Source organism: Microcaecilia unicolor, chromosome 1 (genome assembly GCF_901765095.1).
Source record: "Microcaecilia unicolor chromosome 1, aMicUni1.1, whole genome shotgun sequence".
In the NCBI taxonomy this organism is placed as follows: domain Eukaryota; kingdom Metazoa; phylum Chordata; class Amphibia; order Gymnophiona; family Siphonopidae; genus Microcaecilia; species Microcaecilia unicolor.
Window position 1 is genome coordinate 30,738,399 of NC_044031.1, and position 23,412 is coordinate 30,761,810.

Genomic DNA, 23,412 nt, shown 5'->3' on the forward strand with positions numbered 1-23,412 from the left:
CTGGAAATTCAGCTCAAGTCTAAGAGGAGGATTCCGTTTCTACCATTGGAAGTCTGCTACAGACTACAGGGTGACGTACCAGGATTTACTTCCTATGGTAATAGGGATAATTAGTCCTTGTCTTTATTCTGTGGCAGATGGGTTTTTATGTCAGGATTTATGGTCTATGAATTTAGCTGCTAACTTTGTATTTTGCATAAGATGTGTGGTATAAGATCTCCTAATAATCATTAGGATCAGTATTGTAATTGGTTGTGTAATCATTCATTTAGTAGTCCATTAGGATAATCAGATTCCTTTATCTATATTTTGGTAATAATCTATTTTTATAGCAAGTTATTGTATTTTGCTTGGCATTTTGCTTCACAACTATTTATACATATATTTCTTTACTTAATAAATAATCAAACATATACATTGCGAGTGACCGTACTCACCCGCAAATGCGCAGTAGAGACCGAACTTTCAAGGAGCAACACTCCAAGCCCCGCCTCCACCAGCAGCTCCTGTTCTGGACGTAATGCAGCCAATAGGGAGGGAAGGAGGGGGGCGTGGAAATCGGAGGTGCACAACAAATCTGCAACTACGGAGGGCATGGAACTCGGCAACGGGAGGGACGGTGGAGGAGGGAGGGAGACAAGGATGATGCAGTACACACACACAGAACAAGTCAGGAACACAGGACAGAGGACAGTTGGTGGAAATCGGAGGGAGAGGGGCGAAGGAGGGGGCGTGGACATCCCTGGGGGAGGGAGGGAGGATGGACAAGCACAAGGATAGGAGCAGAGGGAGGAGCCCTGGAAATCGCTGGGAAATGGCAGGCTCTAGGGAGGGACAGCAGGACCACTACTATTTTCACTCAGACAACAGGAAGGAGGTCTGTTGTTGGACATGGGCATGGAAATCGGAGCAGGAGGCAGGACAGGAGGGGGCGTGGACATCAGAGGGGGTAGGGAGGGGGAGACTGGACAAGAACTAGTATGGCAGCAGAGGGAGGAACCGTGGAACAAAGATAACCAATGGCCAGAACCGCTACCATCCGGGGAGGAGCCAATGCGGAGAAACTAATGCAGGAGAAAAGAGAACCACCAGAAACCAAGCAGGGATCCAAAACTGTTCAGGAGGCCAACAGCAAAAGGTAAGCACGTGCATTCACTCGCTACACACACACACACAAACACACACACACACACACACACACACACATCCTGCTTTGCTGCAAGCAAAGGCATACCTGTCACGCCCCTTTGGCTCACTGAACAGCACCAGTCAGCAGAAGGGGCGGAACAACTGGGGGGGGGGGGGGGGGGGGGGGGAGGGGAGACCGGCACCAGACTGCAAAACGTGCCTGCCTTTCAAACTGCTCCAACAACTGCCTACAAGGAGACACTGAACCTCCACTGAGACGGAGTACTAACAGCTCACTAGCACTCTCTCACTCACACACACACACACACTAGCAGCTCACACTCACTGTCAATTTCCCACATAAAAACACTTTCTCTTTCATTCTCACACACTGGCACACACACACAATATTAAACGAAGGGGTGGGGGAAGGCAAATAAAAACAAAACCCTGATTTGCACCTTGCAACAAATGGATATAAGGAGCCACTAACCACCACCACTGTGACAGCTCACTCTCATGCTCTGTCTCTTTCCCAGAAAGACACACTTTCTCTCTCACTCACTCTCTCACCTAAGCACATACACACACACAATATTAGAAGAAGGGGTGGGGGCAGGCGAAACAACAACGAGCACTGATTTTAACCTAAACAAAAAAAACCCATAAGGACCAACTGACCCACTCCACTCTGACACCTCACTCTCATGCTCTCTGTCTGTTTCCCAGAGAGACACACTTTATCTATCACTCGCTGACTCACACACACACAATATTACAAAAAGGGGTGGGGGCTGGCAAGTGAAAAAAAAAGCACTAATTTGTACCCTAAAATAACTCGCTATAAGGAGCCAGTGACCCCCTCCACTGTGACAGGGAGTCCTAGCAGCTCACTGACACACACAAACTCACTTTTCAAAGCCCACAAACACCGGCTACAAGGAGCAACTAACACTCACTCTCTAATACACATACACGCTCTGTCTCTCACTCACACATACGCACACACACACACTTTCACACTGCACACTTTGTCTATCACACACACACACAAAATATTACAAGGAGGGGGGCCAGACAACAGAAAAAACATCAAACCATTGACCCTCCACTGTGACAAGGAGTACTACCACCTCACTCTCACACAGACACACACTTTCTCTAACGCTCTCTCTCTCACACACACTCAGCTACAACAACATTACAACTGATTTGAACTACTGTGACAAATCAGAACAAGAAAAGGACTGTAACAAAACAGAAACACTACTATTAAAAAAGCAACCTAAAACAACTAATATGCCACGACGAAAACTAGACACCACAGGAACTGAGCAGGCAGCTCATGATTTAGAATTGAAGAGGAGGAAAGCTCAAAGAGATAGAATTAGACATGAAAATAAAACAGAAACACAAAAACATGCAGAAAAGGAAAGAGTACGCAATTACAGAAAACATAGCAGTGAACTATAAAAACATGAAAGACACAGACGTCAACAATCAAGAATCAACAAACACTTAATGGACCTTCAAATGACAAGACACAAAGCTTTACAAGAGTTTCAGGAAAAAAATATAAACAGTAGCAGCCTTGGCAACTTTTGCGAAATCTGTGAACATTGTCATGCAAAACACTTTAAAAATGAGAGACCAACAGATAAGAAGTTTAATGTTTGCTGCAATAAAGGGTCTATACATTTACCGCCTATAACTACAAATGAATACATTAAGAACTTGATAACTGCACAAGATCCAGATTCAAAAACATTTATGAAAAATATACGATCATATAATAGTGCATTAGCATTTGTATCAGTGGGAGCAAAAATGAATGTCCCTAGAGGTTTTGGACCATACTGTTTCAAAATACACGGACAAATGTAAAAATCAATTATTAAATGTTTTCCCCCCTTATTTAATTTCTTTTTTTCATTAATCGATGGAGGGGAGGGCAGGGGACAGAGGAGGGTGGCTGCACATGGGGTGAGGGAAGAGGACAGAGGACGGTTGCTGGACATGGGGGAAGAGCAGGGGACAGAGCACAGTTGCTGCACATGGAGGTGAAATTTAAAAAAAACGCCCGTTTTAACAGGCTTAACGGCTAGTGTGTATTTAAAATGTAAACTTCTACAAAAAAGATGAAGTGACGATGTGATTCCATGTGTCCCAATGAAAGGAGAGTTAAATTTTACTTCCATTTCATTTCAATATATTCCATCTTTATTACACCAGGCTTCCCAAGGCAGATTATAACAACAGTTAAAATGAACCCATCAGGAAACAGACTATCCTCACTGAAATTTGGCCAGCTGTAATGTATAGAACACTAACAGTGTAGAAAAATGAGCACAAAATACAGAATTTATAACTGCTGTTTCCACCAGCTTCAATAATTTTTAAGCTGTTGATATTCAATTTTTATTTCATATTTATATCTATGACATGTATATCTACATATGGGAAGCTTTCAGATCTCTCTAATAATTGGTCAATCTGCGTCCCTGGATGGCTGGCTGAGTTCATAACCTTATGCTAATGAGGTTACGTCAGCTCACCTCCAGTGTTCCCTTCCCTCGGTGTCCCGCCCTTGCAGAAAGACGAAATGACGTCAGAGGAGGGCGGGACACTGAGAGGGAAGGCAAGGGAAGGCTGGAGGCGACGCGAGCTGAGCCAAGGCTGCCACAGCTGCGACCTCAGGTATGGAGGGGAGGAGAGGGAGGATCTTTCTACCTTGCCTCTGTATCGGCACCGCAGCAATTGAAGCAGGGCTGCCTCAGAGCCTCGGCCTTCCCTGGGGGATACCCTGCCCCACTCTCCTCTGATGTAACTTCCTGGTTCTGCAAGGGCGGACGGAAACAAAGTTACATCAGAGGAGGGCGGGGTATACTCCAGGGAAGTCCAAGGCTCCGAGGCAACTCTGCCGTCTGCCCTGCTTCAGTCACTGTGGTGCCGCTATGGAGGTGAAGTGGAAGGACCGCAGGGAGGGAGAAGGGGAGATGCCTGCATCGGGAGCATCCGTGGACAGTTGCAGGCGGGGGTGCAGTGCACGGCCACGCAGGCACCTGGTTGGCCACCATTGTTGTGGGGGCCTGAGACAGGAATGGGGGGGCTTGGGCCCCCAAGGCCCCCTGTAGCTACACCACTGCCATGCGGTAGAATTTACTTGGACTAGTTTATAGAATACACTTAGTGAGTAGTGTGCGTAAATTCTAATTAGTGCTGATAATTGCTTGTTAACATCCAATTATTGACGCTGATTGTGTCATTAACCAATTGAATTGCATGCTGAAATACTGAATACGCTCAGATTTGAATGCACAACTCAGTTGCACTATATAGAATTGGGGGTGGGGGTGGGGTATGTACAGAGTCCAGGTCCTGAATTGCTTAAAACCCAGGAAAGGCCAACAGAAAACATCATCCTTTGTCTTCAAGGGCCAAACTCCTTAGGTTTTCTCCTCCCTTCCTTTGAAGCAACAACAATACCACACAACATTGTCGACCTCTATTTTAAACACAACTATTATTTTTTCCCCTACATCATATCTCTCATTATTTTTTTAACACTTAACCTTCTCCTTTTATAGTAAATTCACCATTTATCTAATTTCCCATTTTTTTTCCTCTTTAAACCATCCCACCAATCACTACATATGCTCTCAATATTTTCACTTTTCCCATATCCACCAGAATCTCCTTTCCCCATTCTGTGGCTGCTCCAATTGCTGTCAATAGCACTCCCTTAGGCACAGACCCTTTAGGCTGTCCTTCCAGCAGTGCGCCTCGCAAGACTACACTCTGGCCTTGAACCAGTGGTGTAGCCACAGGTGGGTTTGGGTGGGCCAGGGCCCACCCATTTATGGCTCAGGCCCACCCAACAGTAGCACATGTTTAGTGGTAACTGGTGGGAATCCCAAGCTCCACTAGCTGAAGATTTCCCCCTGATGGTAACGAAAACGCTACTGTCCATGACACCGGCACCTGTGCATGCCTGCTGCCAAGGAGGAAAGAAGCGTTTTCCCACCAGCTGAGATAATTTTTTTTTTGGGGGGGGGGGGGAGAACACTTGGTGCCCACCCAAAATCTGTTTTCTGACTACGCCCCTGCCTTGAACAGGCCCCCCCTGTTCTCGTTCCACTTCCAGGCTGGACTCACCTACTCGACCTGAAGCTATGTCTCCTCAATTACCACTTATAGGGGCAGCAACTATTCAGGGGGGGTTACATATATATGTGAATATACTTTCTGTGTATATATACCTAACATATGTATTTTGGGCTTCCATATGTAATATTCAAGTCATACGATCATCTGTAAATCATAAAATATGATCTGTTGGCTATATGAGATGTCATTTGATGTTAATTGATTCTATTTTACCTCATTCTTCACTTGTGAATATGTTAAGTTACATTATTTTATTCATGGCTATATGAGATTATTTTATCACTAGTAAAAGAGGCCCATTTCTGGAGCAAATGAAACGGGCGCTAGCAAGGTTTTCCTTCCCTACACCCCCTCCTTCTCCCTCCCTCCCTCCCTACCTACCTACCTGCCGACCCCTTCGTCGTACTGACGCCATTGCTCCGCACCTCCTGAATGCACCGTACGCCATTGCTCCGCCCTCGGTGTGTGAGGCCATTGCTCCGCCCTCGACGTCATCACGTTTGATGCAAGGGCGGGGCCCCGAGACTTGGCGATTTCGGTGGCTTCACCACCACGAACCCTTCGAACCCGTCTTGAAGGAAGTGACGTCAGTGGCTTGGCTTCACTGACGTCAGTGTCTTCAGAACGTTGAGGGTGAGTTGTATTATATAGGATTGTTTTTTTCAGTTGTGTATATGCTGTATTACATTATTTTCTTGAGTTCAATGTATCCACATGAGTGTTGGAACACATATTAATTAGTAAAGTCTGACCTCTTTCTACATTATAAGAACATAAGAATAGCCATCTCCCTGTGGAGAGAACATAAGAACATCTACTGGCAATGAGTTCTAGAACTTAACTATTCTTGGAGTGAAAAAATATGATGCATCATTCAAAATCCTAAAGAAGTTTCAGACCACACAAAACACGGCTGCAAGACTCTCTTCGGAAAAACACAATTTGAAAGCGCTAAACCCCTTCTCGAAAAACTACATTGGCTCCCAATCAAAGAGCGCATTGCCTTCAAAATCTGTACTATGGTCCACAAAATCATATATGGCGAAGCACCGGAATACATGACAGACCTAATCGACCTACCAGCCAGAAACTCATCCGTATCTACATGAACGTACCTGAATCTACACTACCCAAGCTGCAAAGGACTCAAATACAAATCAACTTACGCATCCAGCTTTTCCTACATCAGCACACGACTATGGAACGCACTTCCAAGAGACTTGAAAACCACATACGGCCATCTACCTTCTCCTATATGAGCATGCAACTCTGGAACGCGCTACCATGCAATCTGAAAGCGACCTATGAACTGACCAACTTCTGCAAACTACTGAAGACTCATCTCTTTGACAAGATATACCACAAAGATCAACACATGTAAAAATCTCCAAATATACCCAGAAACGTCTTACAGCGTCTAATGTCTTATAATGTCTTCTGCTATACCAATATCTTGTATTTCACTACCATGTAACCCAAAATCCTTCTGTAAAACCAAATGTATATTCTCTTCTTATTTCCAGTATCCATGATGTATTGTAAGCCACATTGAGCCTGCAAAGAGGTGGGGAAACGTGGGATACAAATGCAATAAATAAATAAAGACACTTAAGACCCACCTGTTTAAAAAGGCATACCCCGCAGAACGCAACTACCTGAGCTCAGCGACACAACAACGCTAAAGTTCGTAATGGCCATCACTGAATCCTACCGTCGAACGTTTCCTCTACGTGGTCCTACCACATGAGCCTTACCCTATCACAACTTCACCTTGTATTTGTATACACCGAAGTCTGCAACTGCTCTCTGGCACTATGTAAGCCACGTTGAACCTGCAAAGAGGTGGGAAAATGTGGGGTACAAATGTAACAAATAAATAAATAAAATAAAAACTTTTCATAATTTTTTCCATTCTGTTAATCTGTAAAATGCCCTTTTAAAGTATCAATGTATGTGATCACATCTTCATTTATGTTCATATATATATTTTTTTTCTAAATTTAAGAATATTTGCTATTTTATCATAATCTATATTTTTTATATTTATATGAATAAGGTTGTTTAATATGTGTTAATTTTCATTGTCACACTTATGTTTGCATTATTATTTGTTTGGTTTTATGGCTTGGCTCAGGTAATGCAGCACTTTTCAGACCGATATACAAATTATCCTGTAATACAGATTCTTGAATCTGGGATAGTGAGTGCAGGATCACCTCCTCTGGTGTCAGTAATGGGAGGGTGCAATAGATGGCAGCAGTCAGAAGTGACTCCCTCTTCCCTCTCTCCTGCTTCTCTCTGATCTGTTCCCAGACTTCCCCCCTGCCCTGCCCAGCCCTCCCCTTTCTGGTCTCTGTCAGAAGCCATTAGGAGAGAAGCAAAGCTGCAGAGAGGGAGGAAGCAAGGGCTGGAAATCCTGCTATGGAGAAGGGCAGGAGAATGGCTGCAGGGCTTTGTGCTCAGCAGGTAGGAGACTGGCAGGAGGTGGGCAGCAGGGGATGCAGTGCCAGGCAATGTCATGCAACCTCTGATACACACATGGTGCATGGAGCAAGCAGACGAAAAAGAAAGTTCTTCTTCCTGGTTCCCCTCCCTTCACAGGGCTGCTGCTCCTGAGCCAGCAAAGAGGGGGGGGGGGGGCAGGAGAATGGCTGCAGGGCTTTGTGCTCAGCAGGTAGGAGGTGGGCAGCAGGGGATGCAATGCCAGGCAGCCTCTGATACACAAGCAGAAGAAGAAATGAGCCTGGCACTGCTCAATCCGTTCCTGGGGGTGCCAGAAAAGAAAGTTCTGCTCTTTATTCCCTGCAGCCCCTCAGGCTCTTCTTGATTTTCCTCTGGGTTTATGACGTTTTCAGTTTCTGTTTCCTGTGATCTGTTTAGAGATACAGTGTAAAAGCCAGATCTGCGGAATCCCCGGGATCTTCCGGATCTGTTAAGACTGGAGCACTTCTTTGTTTTGACGGCCATCGCTGCTTACAGTATGCAGCGATCACCAGCCATAACCCAGCGCTGCGAATCTTGAAGGAAGTTAAACAAGGAAGTTTAATAGACGGGAGTGGAAGTGATCCTATCTAGTCCACTATAAGCAAAGAAGCCAATTTGGTTAATCTCTGTTTCCATTCCCCCCCGCGCAGCCGTCATTGCCTTTCACTCAAAACACAGCAAGCAAACCTATGAGCTGCTGCATCCACGTTGTGGTTCTTTATTGCTGCTCCATCTGTAACAAGTCTAAAGCTGCTTCAGTTGGATAGGCAGTGCCTTAAAAGGTGGAGGAGAAAAGAACGAACAATTCTTGTAGTTTCTGTTTATTTTTCTTCACTGTTGTTCTATACAATACAGATGGCCAGATTTCAGTGAGGATAGCCCGTTTCCTGATGGGTTCATCTTAACTGTTGTTGTAATCTGCCTTGGGAAAAGCCTGGTTTTATAATGACTGAATATATTGAAAATAAATGGAAGTAAAATTAAACTTTCCTTTCATTGGGGCACATGGATTCACATTTTCATCTGTTTTGCAGAAGTTTACCTTTTAGATATACAAATGGATTGTTCTGTTTTGGGTTTTGTAAGTCAAAATAACAATAAATATTTTGTTTCATGCAGATATCTTTTGTTTAAACATAACTAAATGGGTTATAAGCATTAATGCAGGCCATTGGTTTTCTTATATTTTGTTCTTGTGATGACTTATACTATGTCAAAACTGAAAACTTTTATCTCTGTCTCCTTGAAGTTAAATGAGGGGACATAGCATGAGCTTATCTGGTTCACTGAAATTGGATAACGAGACAGTATGACTATAAAGTTGAAGCCGGTTCCCCCTGCAGCAGCCATCTTGGTTTGTCAAAAACAATAGCAACATAGCTCTGCATTCTCTCTTGTTAGGGGATTGGGGGGGGGAGAAGATCTAAGTGGAGTTGTAGGGGCTGGTGGAATTTTTGAGGGTCTGTGAAGGGGGGGGGGTCCTTTTCAAAATATATTTGTCAGTGCACCAGAAGCTGCTTTATTTCCAATGCTGTACTGTAGTTTTCATTGGAGCACTAGACGCCTGCCTTTTTCTTTATGATGACAATAAAGATAGTTCTCTATAAAAATACTTACAGATGTTTATTTGAAAGCTGCCCCTATGAATATATGATAACATAAAAATTGAAATCAGTAAAACAGCATTAAAAATTATTGTACCTGCTAGAAACATCAGAAACGTTCTTTGTATATTTTGCTCATTTTTCCACACTGTTCTATACAATACAGTAATACATGTCCAGATCTTTCTGGAAGGGCTGCTTACACCTGGATCCATCTATATTTAATGTCTGAGGGGCAGCATACACCAAGATTCAGCTCTTTCCTTAGCGTGTGCAGCAGATGAGTCCAAGAACTGGTGGGTTGTGTCTATCTACCAACAGGTGGAGATAGAGATTACAAAGCTGAAGGCAGTGCTACCAGACGGCCAGCTCCTCCTTCACCTCAGTACATCTCTATCTCCAGCAGGTGGTGGACGGCGCTTCAGCAGCGCCTGGATTTGTCTGTTGGGGATACTCCTGGGTCCTGTAGGCCAGTTGAGTTTAGGGGTGTCTGGTTGGTGGTGCTAACTTTGGGGGGCATACTCAGTCTTCTGGGTCCCTGCTTCACCCTTTCCCCCCAGTCTTTAGAGCTCTAGCCTTCCTCACCAGTAAAAAAAAACAAAACAACAAACAAAAAAAACCAAGAGAGCTCCTTTGCCTTCATTTGGTGTTAAAAGAACTAAAACAAAACAGAAGAAACAAAAGATTTTTGACAGGACCGGGCCTTGTAGCGCTATAGAAATGTTCCCTGTCTTAGTGCTGTGCTTTCAGTCTGTGTGCCAGTTAGGCAGCAGGCTGCCTGCGTCTGCTTGTCCTCCGGAGACACCTGCTGTTCGGTGAGTCCCTGCCTTTCTCTTTTCATGCTTTAATTTGGGCGACGCTGGCGTTTGAAAGCTGTTCCCGCTGTGGTAGCAGATTCTGCAGAGCAGGACTCTGTGTGGTGGCGTGTTTGAACACTGGGGAGGGAAGTGCTGAAGTTCCCCTTCCCCGAGCAGCCTTTTCCCGCGCTAAAATGGCAGGAACGTGCGCTTTTTTGCTGGCGTGGCTCTCTCTTTTCTCCTGATATCAGCTCTGTTCCTTTTCCGCCCTGTGGCCTTGATGTGGGTGGGGGGGGGGGGGCTTCTCCTAAAGGATCTTGTGTTCCATTAGAGACTGCTGGTCCAGGGGATTCCCCTTTATTTTCTTCAGCCTTTGGTTTCCTTCACCAAAATCACTGTTGAGTCAGAAACTGTTTGCATGTAGCTGGTGCAGTGGCACAAATTCTTCTCAAACTGCCCCCACTATGCAAGGGGATCCAAGGAAAGAACAGAATTAGTTTAAGCTATTTCTATATCTTCTGAGCAGGATCTCCTCTGCTCTGGGATCCTTAATTTGAACCTTTCTTCTTAAGAGAGCTTGGCCTCAGTAGCCCTTTTCATGATTGGGGGAGTTTTTTATGCCCATCTCGGGCAGATGGGTTCTAGAAGGCTACGTTTTCCAGAAGGAATCTCTGATGGTCCTGTGATGTGCCTTGATATTTTCGGGATGCACGTCAGCCACTGGGGGCTTCTTTGGGGCAGGGGATTTCTGATTCCCCCCCCCCCCCCCCACCCAAAGCTCATTCTGCTGCTCTGTATGCCTATATGTTGCAGAAAACAAAATCCGCAATCAAGCAGAGAACTCGAACGCCCCACGGGAAAACACAGATATAGGTAAAAAGTGGGATGTTTGACCACGGAAATACAAATCCTGGAAACAATATCATAAAAACTTCTTTATTGAAGAAAAGTCTCGACACAACTGTTGTGTTTCGGCCTACAGGCCTGCATCAGGAGTCTCCCGCTATGACGTAGCGTATATGAATCTGAAATGCCTGAAACACGATTTGGTCCGTGTGACGAACCAAACGTAAAGTGGTGCATCCTATTCAGATTAACCCTTTAAAGGTACAGGGTATCAAGGGCTTGCTGTGATTCTAATTCTCAAACCCCTGCATCTTTAGGGGACTGGCAAGCATATTAAGGGGATAATTGTATAACTGTGCAGCTGTTCTATAAATGAATACAGGCACCTGATTTCCTTTATTGAATACTAGTTTAACAGGGTAGGTATGTGTATATGCGTTTCAGCATGAGCTCTTATGACAGCCTTAGAGCTGGTGTAAGTGTGGGCACCTGATAGCATAGTTAAACTTGCAAACCTTGAAGTACACAGAGGAAACCAAGTCTAGGGCCATATATGGGGAAGTAAATCTGACACTTTCTGGGGTAGAGAGGGGTCCTGGAATCCTCTTTTCTATGATACATTGTTTGGAGAATGAAGTTATCTGAACTCTAAAGCAGCCTGAGCTCCTCCACATGTTGTTTCTGGTTTGTGTTTCAGATGCCAGTGACGTTTGAGGATATCGCTGTCTATTTCTCCCAGGAGCAGTGGGAATATTTGAATGAAGGCCAGAGGGAGCTTTACTGGGAGGTGATGAAGGAGAATTATGAGACCCTGATCTCACTAGGTAAGGATTGTATTATCTGCATTATTAGCAAATGCAAAAAGCACGGAGGGCCTTAGAATTGGGTTGGCAAAGAGATGTGTCTTTATTAGGGGACCTGACACAACCCATGATTCAGCAAAATGCCTATGTCAGGGTCTACACAAACAAACATTAAAATACACACACAAAAATGAAAGTTGTATAGTATGCACAAACTGTATACTTCAAACACTATATATAAATAATATTGGAAAAGAAGTATCAACATTACATAAATACTAAATATACTAAAATTAAATAATATATTAAAATCATATGGGTAAAAGTTTAAAAAACATAAACAGCACAATCTAGAAAACAAATCATATAATGATATCCTGGAACCTATAGATGGAAGCTGTAAACAGAATGAAAGATTAAGGTTTTGGTAGATACAGAATATGATGACTCCTAGTGAAAGAGATTTTCAGCAGAACTATCAGATATTGAAAGCATTGCAGCTAAGGAGGGTCTAGTCAATTTATGTGAAGAGGCCCCTGGCCTTTCATCTTCTGCTTGGTTCTTTTGTTATTGCTTTGAATGTGTTTTGTAATCATGTTTTATCTATATAGTATAGTTGAGGAAAGGCTAAAGCGACTAGGGCTCTTCAGCTTGGAGAAAAGGCGGCTGAGGGGAGATATGATAGAGGTCTATAAAATAATGAGTGGAGTTGAACGGGTAGATGTGAAGCGTCTGTTTACGCTTTCCAAAAATACTAGGACTGGGGGACATGCGATGAAGCTACAATGTAGTAAATTTAAAACTAATCTGAGAAAATTTTTCTTCACTCAACGTGTAATTAAACTCTGGAATTCGTTGCCAGAGAATGTGGTAAAGGCGGTTAGCTTAGCAGAGTTTAAAAAAGGTTTGGACGGCTTTCTAAAGGAAAAGTCTATAGACCATTATTAAATGGACTTGGGGAAAATCCACTAAGCAGTATAAAATGTTTTGTACTTTTTCGGATCTTGCCAGGTATTTGTGACCTGGATTGGCCACTGTTGGAAACAGGATGCTGGGCTTGATAGACCTTTGGTCTTTCCCAGTATGGCAATACTTGTGTACTTATGATTGCTGCTGGCTGAGTTTGTATCAAGTCCTTCCCAAGAACCTAGGATATTCAGAGGTATCTGTGCAGGATGTTGTGGTGTTTGTAAACTGCTAAGACCTGTTTATGATTAGCAGTACATGAAGTACCAATAAGCCTAAACCCACTGCTAATCCCCAAGAAGAAGTGCTTGGAATCCGTCTACATTTTGGAAACCTGCAAGGTACTTCTGACCTGGATTGGCCCATGTTGAAAATGGGATACCTGACTTGCTGAAACTTTAGTCTGACACAGTACGTCAGTCGTTATGTTTTTTTCTTTCTATTATTTATTGAACTTCTCATAATGCAAACAATCAGGAGTAATGATGTACCCAAGTCTGATATGGTTGACCTAATAGAATTTAATGAAATTTCAGAAGGTTTATTCAAAAATGAACTTGGCAAAGTTGGAAGTAGTTCCCACAGTAATACGTTCAGTAGTCTTCTCCTTGTGTCCAGGCTGAGTCCATGCCAGGTTCCCTCCATGTAGGCAGTGCTCATCTTCACTCACAGCACATAATTGTCCAAAGTATCTTTAACAGAGACCCCCTTGAACTCTGTTACTTTCTCTTCCTCTTCCAGCACCTGGGCTCTCTTCTGCATCGGGCACCACAGACCCTTGTCCAGCTTCACCTTCAGTGCTGGAGATCTGTGGACCAACACAAAATCTTCCCAAAAATGCTCTTTGGTAAAAACACACAAATGAACTACAAAACCAAAGATCTTAACTCCATGCCTGCAAATTACCTTTTACTTTCTCTCTTTAAGCATTGTTTATATATATACAAATTCTTGTTGTTTTTTCTTTATTTATATAAGAGAACTCTCAGGAGACACCACTTATAAAGGCAATATCATTAGTTATTTTGCCTAGTGGCATAGCATCTCTTCATCGGGCTATCCCTTAATTATGAATTTTTTGGAAGTGCTATTGCAAACACACAAGAGTGCTCCAACTGAATGTGCTCAATAAATAATAAACTTAACTTTAAATCGTGTCCATGTCTCTGAAATCTGTAGTCCACATAGGCTTCCCCTGGTTACGCCCGACACCGCGGGTTTCAATGCTTTCCTCAGGGACTCGGGTTAATTGCCCACGCCAGGTCCACAAAGACCTGTAAGCTGAGACACCGACGCTGAATGCTTTTACTGCCGAGATCTGTGGACAACACCCATGTGGATATAGGTTCCATCTTCTCTTTCCAGAATGATCCATATAGCGTCTTCCTTTCCCCGGGGTCCCCTGCATTCCAGCTGCTCTGATATAATTTTTCACATACAGCGCCGCCACTCAACCTCTATGGCCCTCCCTTATCCTTCCTAAAAAGAAATCCCTAGCCCTCATGGTTTAGATGTCATGGAATTACTCGCTGTTCCAGAATGTGTCAGACACTTAGAATCTATTTGGGGTTTAGAATCCAACTCAGTCCCCCTAGGCCTCTTTCGTTCAGTTCCAGGCTGTCTTACCAAAAAAAAATAGAAAAGTACATAATGTGTTAATGCTTTAGGACCTAGTCTGTTACCAGACTTTTGTTGAAGTCGGCCAGGTAGCTAGGGAGTCCCAATAGTAGGAATAGCTGTATCCTGTTTATCCTAGGAGAAAATGTTACTTCCCTGTATCTGGTGTTCTTCAAAGACATCAGGCTCTTTATTTTTACTGACCCACCCACCTCCTCTCAGAGCTGTACTTTTCAAGCTGTTAAGATTAGTTGCACCTGAAGGCCACACTCATGCCCATTTTATGCTTTCCAAAGTCTTCTAGAACTGATACTAGGGAGTTGTTCCCACACAGGCTTGATGATGTCACAACAGTAAGAATAATAATCCTCCTGTCCTCAGAGAACACTTGCTACAGGTGAGTAACTTTTTTTCCTGCACAGCGTGGGTGTCTAATTTACAAAAGGCTGTTGTATTACTGAACTCGTTAAACTGTTCAACTATAATAATGCCCAATGTTCTCTTTTTTTTTTTTTTTTTACATCTAGAAAAAGATTATCCCAGAAACAGTAATATCGAGACACAGCACTGGAAAATCAATGAGAAGCCTGAAGGGGAAAAGGCATCAGAAAAAGAAGAAGAAACCGCTTTCTGTTCTGACTGGGGAGAAAAGGGAAAATATCAAAGGATTTCAGAAAATAAAGAAAAAAATTCAACAGGCGACTCAGCAAAACCATTTACAAGTGCTGAGTGTGGTAAAAGCTTCAGTCACACGAGAACTCTCACAGCCCACCAGAGAATCCACACAGAAGTGAAACAGTTTGTATGTTCTGAGTGTGGTAAAAGTTTCAGTATGAAGGAAGCTCTCACAACACATCAGAGAAGCCACACAGTAGTGAAACTATCTACTTGTCCTGTGTGTGGTAAACAATTCAATAACAAGAGAAGCGTCACAGCACATCTGAGAATCCATATAGGAATGAAACCATATACGTGTTTTGAGTGTGGTAAAAACTTCAGTTGGAAGGAATCCCTCATAATGCATCAGAGAATCCACACAGGAGAGAAACGATTTACTTGTCCTTTGTGTGGTAATCAATTCACTTACAAGGGGAGCCTCACAGCACATCTGAGAATCCACACAGGGGTGAAGCCATATACGTGTTCTGAGTGTGGTAAATTATTCAGGCACAAGCAAAACCTCAACCAGCACCAGAGAATTCACACAGGAGTGAAGCCACATACATGCTCTGAGTGTGGTAAAAGTTTCAGTCAAAATGGACACCTAACAAAGCACCAGAAAATTCACACAAGAATGAAATTGCGTACATATACTGAGTGTAGTAAAGAAAACAGCCAGGAGTGAAACATTATATGTAGAATCATAGAAACATGACAGCAGATAAAGGCCAAATGGCCCATCCAGTTTGCCCATCCTCTATAACCCCTAACTCTTCCTTTTCCTAAGAGATCCCACATGCTTATCCCATGCCTTTTTAAATTCTGACAGAGGACAGAGACGATAACGGTCAATGAAGGGCCAGAAGAGCCAAGGTCCTAGAGAAAACTGGGCAGATGGATTCTCTGTCTTAAGGTTATCAGCTTGTTCATGCCGTGGCTGCTGTTGTGGGTTGCAACTTAATAAATAGATTTCATGTACAAGACACATTAACATAGAAAGGACCATGGAATACGACTGGAGGTTGAGAGGGATGAAGTAGGGGGATGGGATGGGGAGGGGGAAAAATGTGAAAATGCATAATGATGTTAGTGTGTATGATGACATTCTGTATTAGCGTTGTTTTTTGACAAAGTTGTCTGTTATCTAATGTTACTGCCAATAAAACAGATTTAAACATAAATTCTGACAGTCCTCGACTCCACAACCTCCACTGGGAGGCCATTCCACGCGTCCACCACCCTTTCTGTGAAATAATACTTTCTTAGATTTTTCCTAAGCCTATTCCCTCTTAACTTCATCATGTGCCTCCTCATTCCAGAGCTCTCCTTCAGTTGAAAAAGGCTCACTTCTTGTACATTAATGCCTTTGAGATATTTAAAGGTCTCTATCGTGTCTCCTGTCTCCCTCATGTCTTCCAGCATATACAAGTTGAAGTTCATAAGCCTATCCCTATATTTTTTGTGTTCAAGACCACTTACTAATTTTGTAGCCGCCCTCTGGACCGACTCCATCCTGTTTATATCTTTTTGTAGGTGCGGTCTCCAGAACTGCACACAGTACTCCAAGTGGGGCCTCACCAGAGACTTATACAATGGCAATATCACCTCTTTTTTTCCTGCTGGTCATTCCTCTCATTGTGCACCCAAGCATCCTTCTGGCTTTGACCATCGCTTTTTGTACCTGTTTGGAAGCTTTAAGGTCATCACCCCCCCAAGTCCCTCTCTTCCTTTGTACACAGAAGCAGTTCACCCCCTATATTGTACCACTTCCTCAGATTCTTGTGACCCAAGTGCATGACCTTCATTTTTTAGCATTAAATCTTAGTTGCCAGATATCGGACCATTGCTCCAGCTTCACTAGGTCCTTCCTCATCTCATCCACACCCCTCCGGGGTGTCCACCCTGTTGCAGAGTTTGGTATCATCCGCAAAGAGACAAACCTTACCAGACAGCCCTTCCGCAATATCACTCACAAAGATGTTAAAAAGAGCTAGCCCGAGGACCGATCCCTGCAGTACTCCACTGATAACATCCATTTCTTCAGAGCACTGCCCTCTGTCTCCTTCCGTTCAACCAATTTTTAACCCAATCAGTTACTCTAGGTCCCATACCAAGAGCACTCAATTTATCAGTTGCTTGTGCGGAACCGTGTCAAAGGCCTTAGTCTCTATTTCACTTCTCATCTACCTACTGGCTTTTACCATCTCCCTCTCCTCCTTCCCTCTTCAGCACTCTCATTGCCCCCTCTGTCTTTCACTTACCTAGTCTCCTAAACCACTCCCCAATCTTTCATCCACCTCCTTAGTCCCTCATTCCCATCATCTCTACTCACCGTCTTAGCCCTCATCTACCCTCCACTACATCTCACCATCCAATCAGTCCCAGCTCCATCCTTGTCTCTCCTTGCTTCTCTTGCCTCCAAGGTTATTCTGTCTCTTACCCTATACCCCCTGCCCAATAGCCTCTCTTTCACCATATTTTTAACCCCATTCTACCCTCACTCAGCCTCCTTCAATCACCTTCCCCTTCCCATTACTCCCATCTTTTTTCAATGCCCCTCATCCTCTCTCCAGTCTTCCAGATCATTCATATTGTCTCAGTTTTCCCCCCATCATCCCCTATCTTGCTCCTCTCCTCATATCGCGCACTTCACACTCTCACTCATTCTCCCAACCCATCAATATACCCCACTCATATCAGAAACTGCCAAGTATTCGTTATCCCCTCAAATTCCCACTCCATCTCTCCTATTACATTACAACATACCTTATATTCCGCTGTTAGCCTGCCGGTTCTACGTGGATTACAGCAAAAAAAAGCCGCACATTATCTAGGTCAGAAATCAAACATCCTGGAAGTTACAATAAAAAAAATTATAATCAGAGAGCCTATGCTATTTAAACCCTTTAGATAATAATGTGTGAAGGAGTGGCCTAGTGGTTGGAGCACCAGTCTTGCAAGCCAGAGGTGGCCGGTTCAAATCCCACTGCTGCTCCTTGTGATCTTGGGCAGGTCACTTAACCCTCCATTGCCTCAGGTACAAACTTAGATTGTGAGCCCTCCTGGGACAGAGAAATATCCAGTGTACTTGAATGTAACTCACCTTGAGCTACTACTGAAAAAGGTGTGAGCAAAATCTAAATAAATGTATTTGTTGCATTTGTATCCCACATTTTCCCACCTATTTGCAGGCTCAATGTGGCTTACAATGTACCGTTATGGCCTACACCAATCCAGATTAGAAGATAGCAATTGGTGTTACATACAGACACATGAATGTCATAATAAAATTAAACAAATAGATATAAGAAGAAAACAGATTTGTATATAGGTAAAGTGAAGATGTGTTACATTTACAATTATTGATCGTTGTGGTATGCCTTGTTGAAGATAAAACTGCAAATAATAACTCAAAAGTAGCTTCTTTAAAAGTATCATTCTTTCAAATTCAGAACTAATTTCTTGGAAAAGTGTGTTTTAAGATTCTTTCTAAAGTGTATATAATTCTCAGCTGATAATAACAAATCAAGAAAAGCTGAATCTAATCTTGCTGCTTGAATTGAAAGTAAATGATCAGCCAACCTAAGGGGCCCTTTTACTAAGCTGCACTAAATGGGGTCTTGCACTGGCGTTGGTAGTCGTTTTTGCCAAGCATAAGGGCCCCTTTTTCCGCTACGGGTGAAAGCCAAAAATGAAATGGCATGAGGTAAGTTTGCACTTGCTGCACGGCCATTTCGGGGGGGACCACTTACCATCGGCCATTGAGGTGGCGGTAAAGTTTTTCAATATTTCACTTAGCGCCGGAAATGGCATGTGTTGGGGGTAGAACTACCGCCGGTACCTATGTTGGGCCGGTGGTAGTTCCGGGTTGCCGCAGCAATCCTTTAGTAAAAGGGCCCCTTAACCTCTCTATTTTTCACTGAAGGATATGCAAATAGATTAGAATTCCTAATTAGTCTAGATGGTACCTTGATTATCAAATGGTCCAAAAATAGTTTTGTAAATTAAACAGAAATTTAAAGATAAAGGAAGGCCCGCTAGAGCATGCAAGCGTGGCTGCGGATAATATGGCAGAGGCCATGTGCAACGCTTGGGCCAGCGCTCCCCTCCCCCCCCCCCCAGGGGTCAGGATTGGTGGTTTGGGGGAGGAGCAGCTCCTTGTGTGTATCAGCCTATGACATCAGTCCGGTGTCTTGAGCCGTTGGTTGGCCTGAGTAACTGGGAGGTGGAGCCAATATCGACAACGGGTTCTTTAAAATACTGTGTTCCCTAAGTCTTGCCCTCTTTCTGCAGGGAGCCTGAAAAGTTTTCTTGGTCTAGCACTTCTGCTCGCATCTGATCTGCAATCCTCAGCTTTGTTAATGGTTTCTTCTGTGACTTATCTCTGGTTGTTATCAGGTCGGGCAGCTTAATCTAGCGCAACTCTTTCTAGCTTCCAGTTCCCTTAAACTGCAGTTTGGATCTGCCATTTGTCATGGAGTTCAGAGCTGCTTTGGCCAGGCAGATGGGTTGCAGTTCCAGCGTCGCAAGTGGTTGGTGGTAACAGGCTTTGTTTAATTTTTGAAGAGGTAAGCAAGCCAGGTGAAGGGCTCTCGCATAAGACTGAGATGTAAGGGAGTGTAGAAAAGATCGTAAGGCACGTACTGTTGTCCTGAGCGAAGGAACGATTATAACTCTCTACTATCATGAGGTTTTGATTGATGCACTTTTTGGACACTTAGCATCTAGTGAATTTTATAGTCGCCATATTGGCAGGTCATGCCAGGACCTAGCTATCATCAGTGTAGGGGTTTCTGCTTGCGGTACAAGTCAAAGACGTTACCTCCTTGGTACAAGTACCCAGCAGTGGGCAAACATTACTGATGCCATAGCTGTGCTCTGTTTCTCATCCGAAATTACAAGCAGTCAGATTTGATTGGCTGTTTCTTCCGTATTAACATTCTTAGACATTGTTGACTTTAGGCTCGATTTTGTTTGCTTCATACAAGTACCGGTGTGTCTCCGTTTGGAGATTCCTGGGGATATGTGAGAATCTTGTATTTCACAACAAAAAAAACAAAATTCCCTGTAAGAGAGGGCGATAGCAATCCTCCTGCATGCTTTTCTCCCATGCAGCTCCTCTTTATGATCATGGCCACCGGGACAGTTGGCCTAATTTAAAATTGATCTTACTCTCAGCTCTTCTCTTAATGTGTTACCATGTTGCATACACTTTCCTTATAACACTCTCGAGTTTTCACCTCAATCACAAATTCTAGCCGATGCTTGAAGTTAAATTTTGGCTTCGGTTTTGTTTCCATGTGCGAGATCCCGAGCGAGAGTTGGGAGTGGGCCGATGAAGTAACGCAACTGGACAAGAAGGGATGCACACAAACTAAGTATTTATTTAAAGAGCTCCCTGGGCCTGTTCCTTCACAGGGCCCAAGTCATAATGTGGATAAGCTTCTGTGGCTCAGGAAACACAGTTATCAAGCAGGTCTCTAGCAGCAGGCCTAACACAGTGTGTGACTGGCAGGGTTGCCAGTTCCCAAACACAGCCTTTAGTTCTTGTCTCCTCTTGGAGGCACAAACTTGCAATATTCAGTTTAGTATTAGCTGTGGTTTGCCTCAGCCAGATCACAGCAGCTATACGTCTTCAGAAATGCTAAGTAGTAGTAGTAGTAGTAGTAGTAAGGGCATAGGCTTGGGTTCAGTTCCTTTGGGCCTGGGCCTCTTTAACTTCTACTTGGCCCTGTCTTTTGAACTTTCTGGTAGTGACACTTCCCCTCCCAGATTGCTTCCTCCCGGGATGGGATCTGCACTCTTAAGGTGGCCCAGGCTAATTAAAGAGGGACTTTTCTTAAGGGTGAGGAACAATGTCCTATAAGCCCCGTCACACTATGCTATACCATTGGCAAAGCACTTGCTATATTTATAAACTCTATCGGTTTCAATCCCCTTATCTTTCTGAGTACTTTTTCCTCCCCTTCCATTCCATTTTAGCTTAATATACCTAGCGACTGCTACATGCTGAAGACTATGTATGAGGATACTTCTAATATACTTGTTGATTGTTATGTGTTCAAGACTTTGTATGTAGATATTGTTACCTGCCTTAGATAAAGGTGTGATACAAATGTAATAAATAAATACATTTAGCTGCTAGCCTTCTCACGTTTCAGATACTTCTCATCTGTTCCTTCTTGCAAAACCGCAGAACCTAATAAGTGCAGCTAATACAGATGGACACAAAAAAAGAGGTGGTGGTGGGGGAATCCAAAGTAATACAGACTTAAAGGCAACCAAATGAATCCAGACCCGATTTGTTGAGAGGGACAGGTTTAAGTTCCACATTCATCAGTAGTGCCTCAATTCAGAGTAAACATCGGGTTGTACTTCAGTATTGCCCTTCCCCCTACAGATCATGCAAATTCAGATTACTGCTGGATTTGGAAGTGGTCCTTCTGTGACTCTGGACTGTTGCTTGAATCCAGTACCATACTTTGCAGTTCGCAACTCCTTAGGTACAAGGAGCTACAGTTTATCAGCAATGCAATTTCCATGGCAATTCTCCCTCATGGGCTGATGATCGGAAGCAAACATGGGCGCTTGAGGTTCTTAGCGCCCATGTTTGCTACCACCCCATGATCAGAGCCCCAAGCACGTGAAACAATGTGCTCATGGGCTCTGACCGCAAGTAGCATGCAGATGCATGATAAACAGAGCTCTTAGCCAAGTAACATGCAAATTGCATGCTAAATATATTCCTCCCCAATGGTCAGTGGGCAGCGCGCTAAACATTGGCACACTGCACGCAGCAAACCCTACACCAGCTCTGAGCTTGCATTAGGGTTTGCAGAACATTGGGGAGGAATGGAGAACCCTGTCCAGCATGCATTTGCATACTAGCAGGCCCCCCATCCCATTCCCCCCCCTGCAGGAGCCCCCAGCCCCCATCCTAAGCTGGCAACATGGGGGCTGGATGTCCACTGGACCTCCACCCCCCCCCCGGACAAAATTTCACCCCCCCCCCCAAAAAAAAAAGTCCTGGTGGCCCGGTGGCTGCAAACTCAAGCACCCCACCCCCAAACCTGGTGGTCTAGCAGCCCACCCCCGGTTCCTTAACGGTGGTGGAGGGAGTGTAGTAGTACACTCCCACCTTTTCCAGTGCCATCTTGAAAAGCTCCCTTATATAGTGGTGAAGCCCCGCCCAGTGTAGGGGAGGGCAGGATGAGTGTTTGAAGGTCACTCTTGAGAGTTAATTTTCTTTTTATTGAAATCCGCAGAGGTCACAGAAAACTTTTAGACTGAATGGGGGGAGGGAATCCTACTTAATGCAATACACCCACACATCTTAAGCCTTTCCTATGCTCCCTCCCTCTTCACTAATGAGGCAAGCCTCTCTCTCAGCTAATCCCCATGAAGCAAGACCCCCCCCTCAGCCTCCTTCCAACCTCCGCCCCCCCCCCCCCCCCCACACACACACACATACAGGATATTCACCCATGGGAATTCCATAAGCTACCAGGTTTCAGAAATACCATTGAATATCCCCGAATGACATAAGAATATAAGAAATGCCATACTGGGTCAGATCGATGGTCCATCTAGCCCAGTATCAATCCAGGTCATAAGTACCCGGCAGAATCCCAAACAGTAACAAGATTCCATGCTACCGATCCTAGGGTAGGACTACAGTATGCACCGACTGGTGTTAGTCCTTGCATGTGTGTGACAAGCAAGGTAGGTTGCTTCTTCCATTAAAGGTTTGGAAGAAGAGCCAAGCATTCACCTGCTTCCGGAAGGACTGAATTAAACCTTTCAGGGTATGCATTCCAGAGTCTGACTACTCTGAAGAAGGCTCCCTGAAGGGTGTCACATCATGTGATGTGATGTCCTTTGGAGAGAGTGTGGTTAGGGATACTCCTTAGGAGGAATTTAGCAACCTTAGAGCTATGTAGAGGGAGATCCTGTTCTTCAAGTACTCTGGCCCATTTCATTTAAGGGCCTTGAAGATCACACACACAGAGTTTTAAATTTAGCCCTGTATTGTACTGGTGGGCAATGAAATTTTGCAGAAATAGTGTGATGTGGTCGTGTCCCTTGCAACCTTCTATCAGTTTTGCTGTAAACATTCTGATTCAACTGGAGTTGATGCAATTGTTATATCATGGTGTGAAGCACTGTGATAAGACTTGCCTTCTCAGTGTATGAAGAGAGGCAATGTAATTACCGCAAATGATAGAAGCAGTCTCTGAAGGTTGCTGGGATTTGGTGGATCAGTGTAAGTGTTAAGTCTAGCTGTATCCCAAGGCCATTTTGAAGCGGTGCCAGGTGTGAAAGGTCTGCGGCAGCACCAGA

At 44.0% G+C, this 23,412-nt stretch overlaps 1 protein-coding gene across 1 annotated transcript; it reads left to right on the forward strand.

Annotated features, from left to right (window-relative positions):
- The first annotated feature begins 7,660 nt into the window (after positions 1 to 7,660).
- On the forward strand, positions 7,661 to 15,835 carry LOC115464401 (gastrula zinc finger protein XlCGF7.1-like). Its single transcript, XM_030194786.1, has 3 exons — positions 7,661 to 7,761; positions 11,724 to 11,850; positions 14,940 to 15,835. The coding sequence occupies exons 1-3, from the start codon at positions 7,717 to 7,719 to the stop codon at positions 15,755 to 15,757; spliced, it is 990 nt and encodes a 329-aa protein (XP_030050646.1). The 5' UTR covers positions 7,661 to 7,716; the 3' UTR covers positions 15,758 to 15,835.
- Positions 15,836 to 23,412: the final 7,577 nt, after the last annotated feature.

What these genes read in the sequence shown, in the direction of transcription:
- LOC115464401 (XM_030194786.1), top strand. Translation starts at nt 7,717, where the DNA reads ATGGAGAAGGGCAGGAGAATGGCTGCAGGGCTTTGTGCTCAGCAG. An exon ending in CAGGGCTTTGTGCTCAGCAG is followed by an intron (nt 7,762 to 11,723) that starts GTAGGAGACTGG and finishes TTTGTGTTTCAG; the next exon opens with ATGCCAGTGACGTTTGAGGA. An exon ending in TGAGACCCTGATCTCACTAG is followed by an intron (nt 11,851 to 14,939) that starts GTAAGGATTGTA and finishes TTTTACATCTAG; the next exon opens with AAAAAGATTATCCCAGAAAC.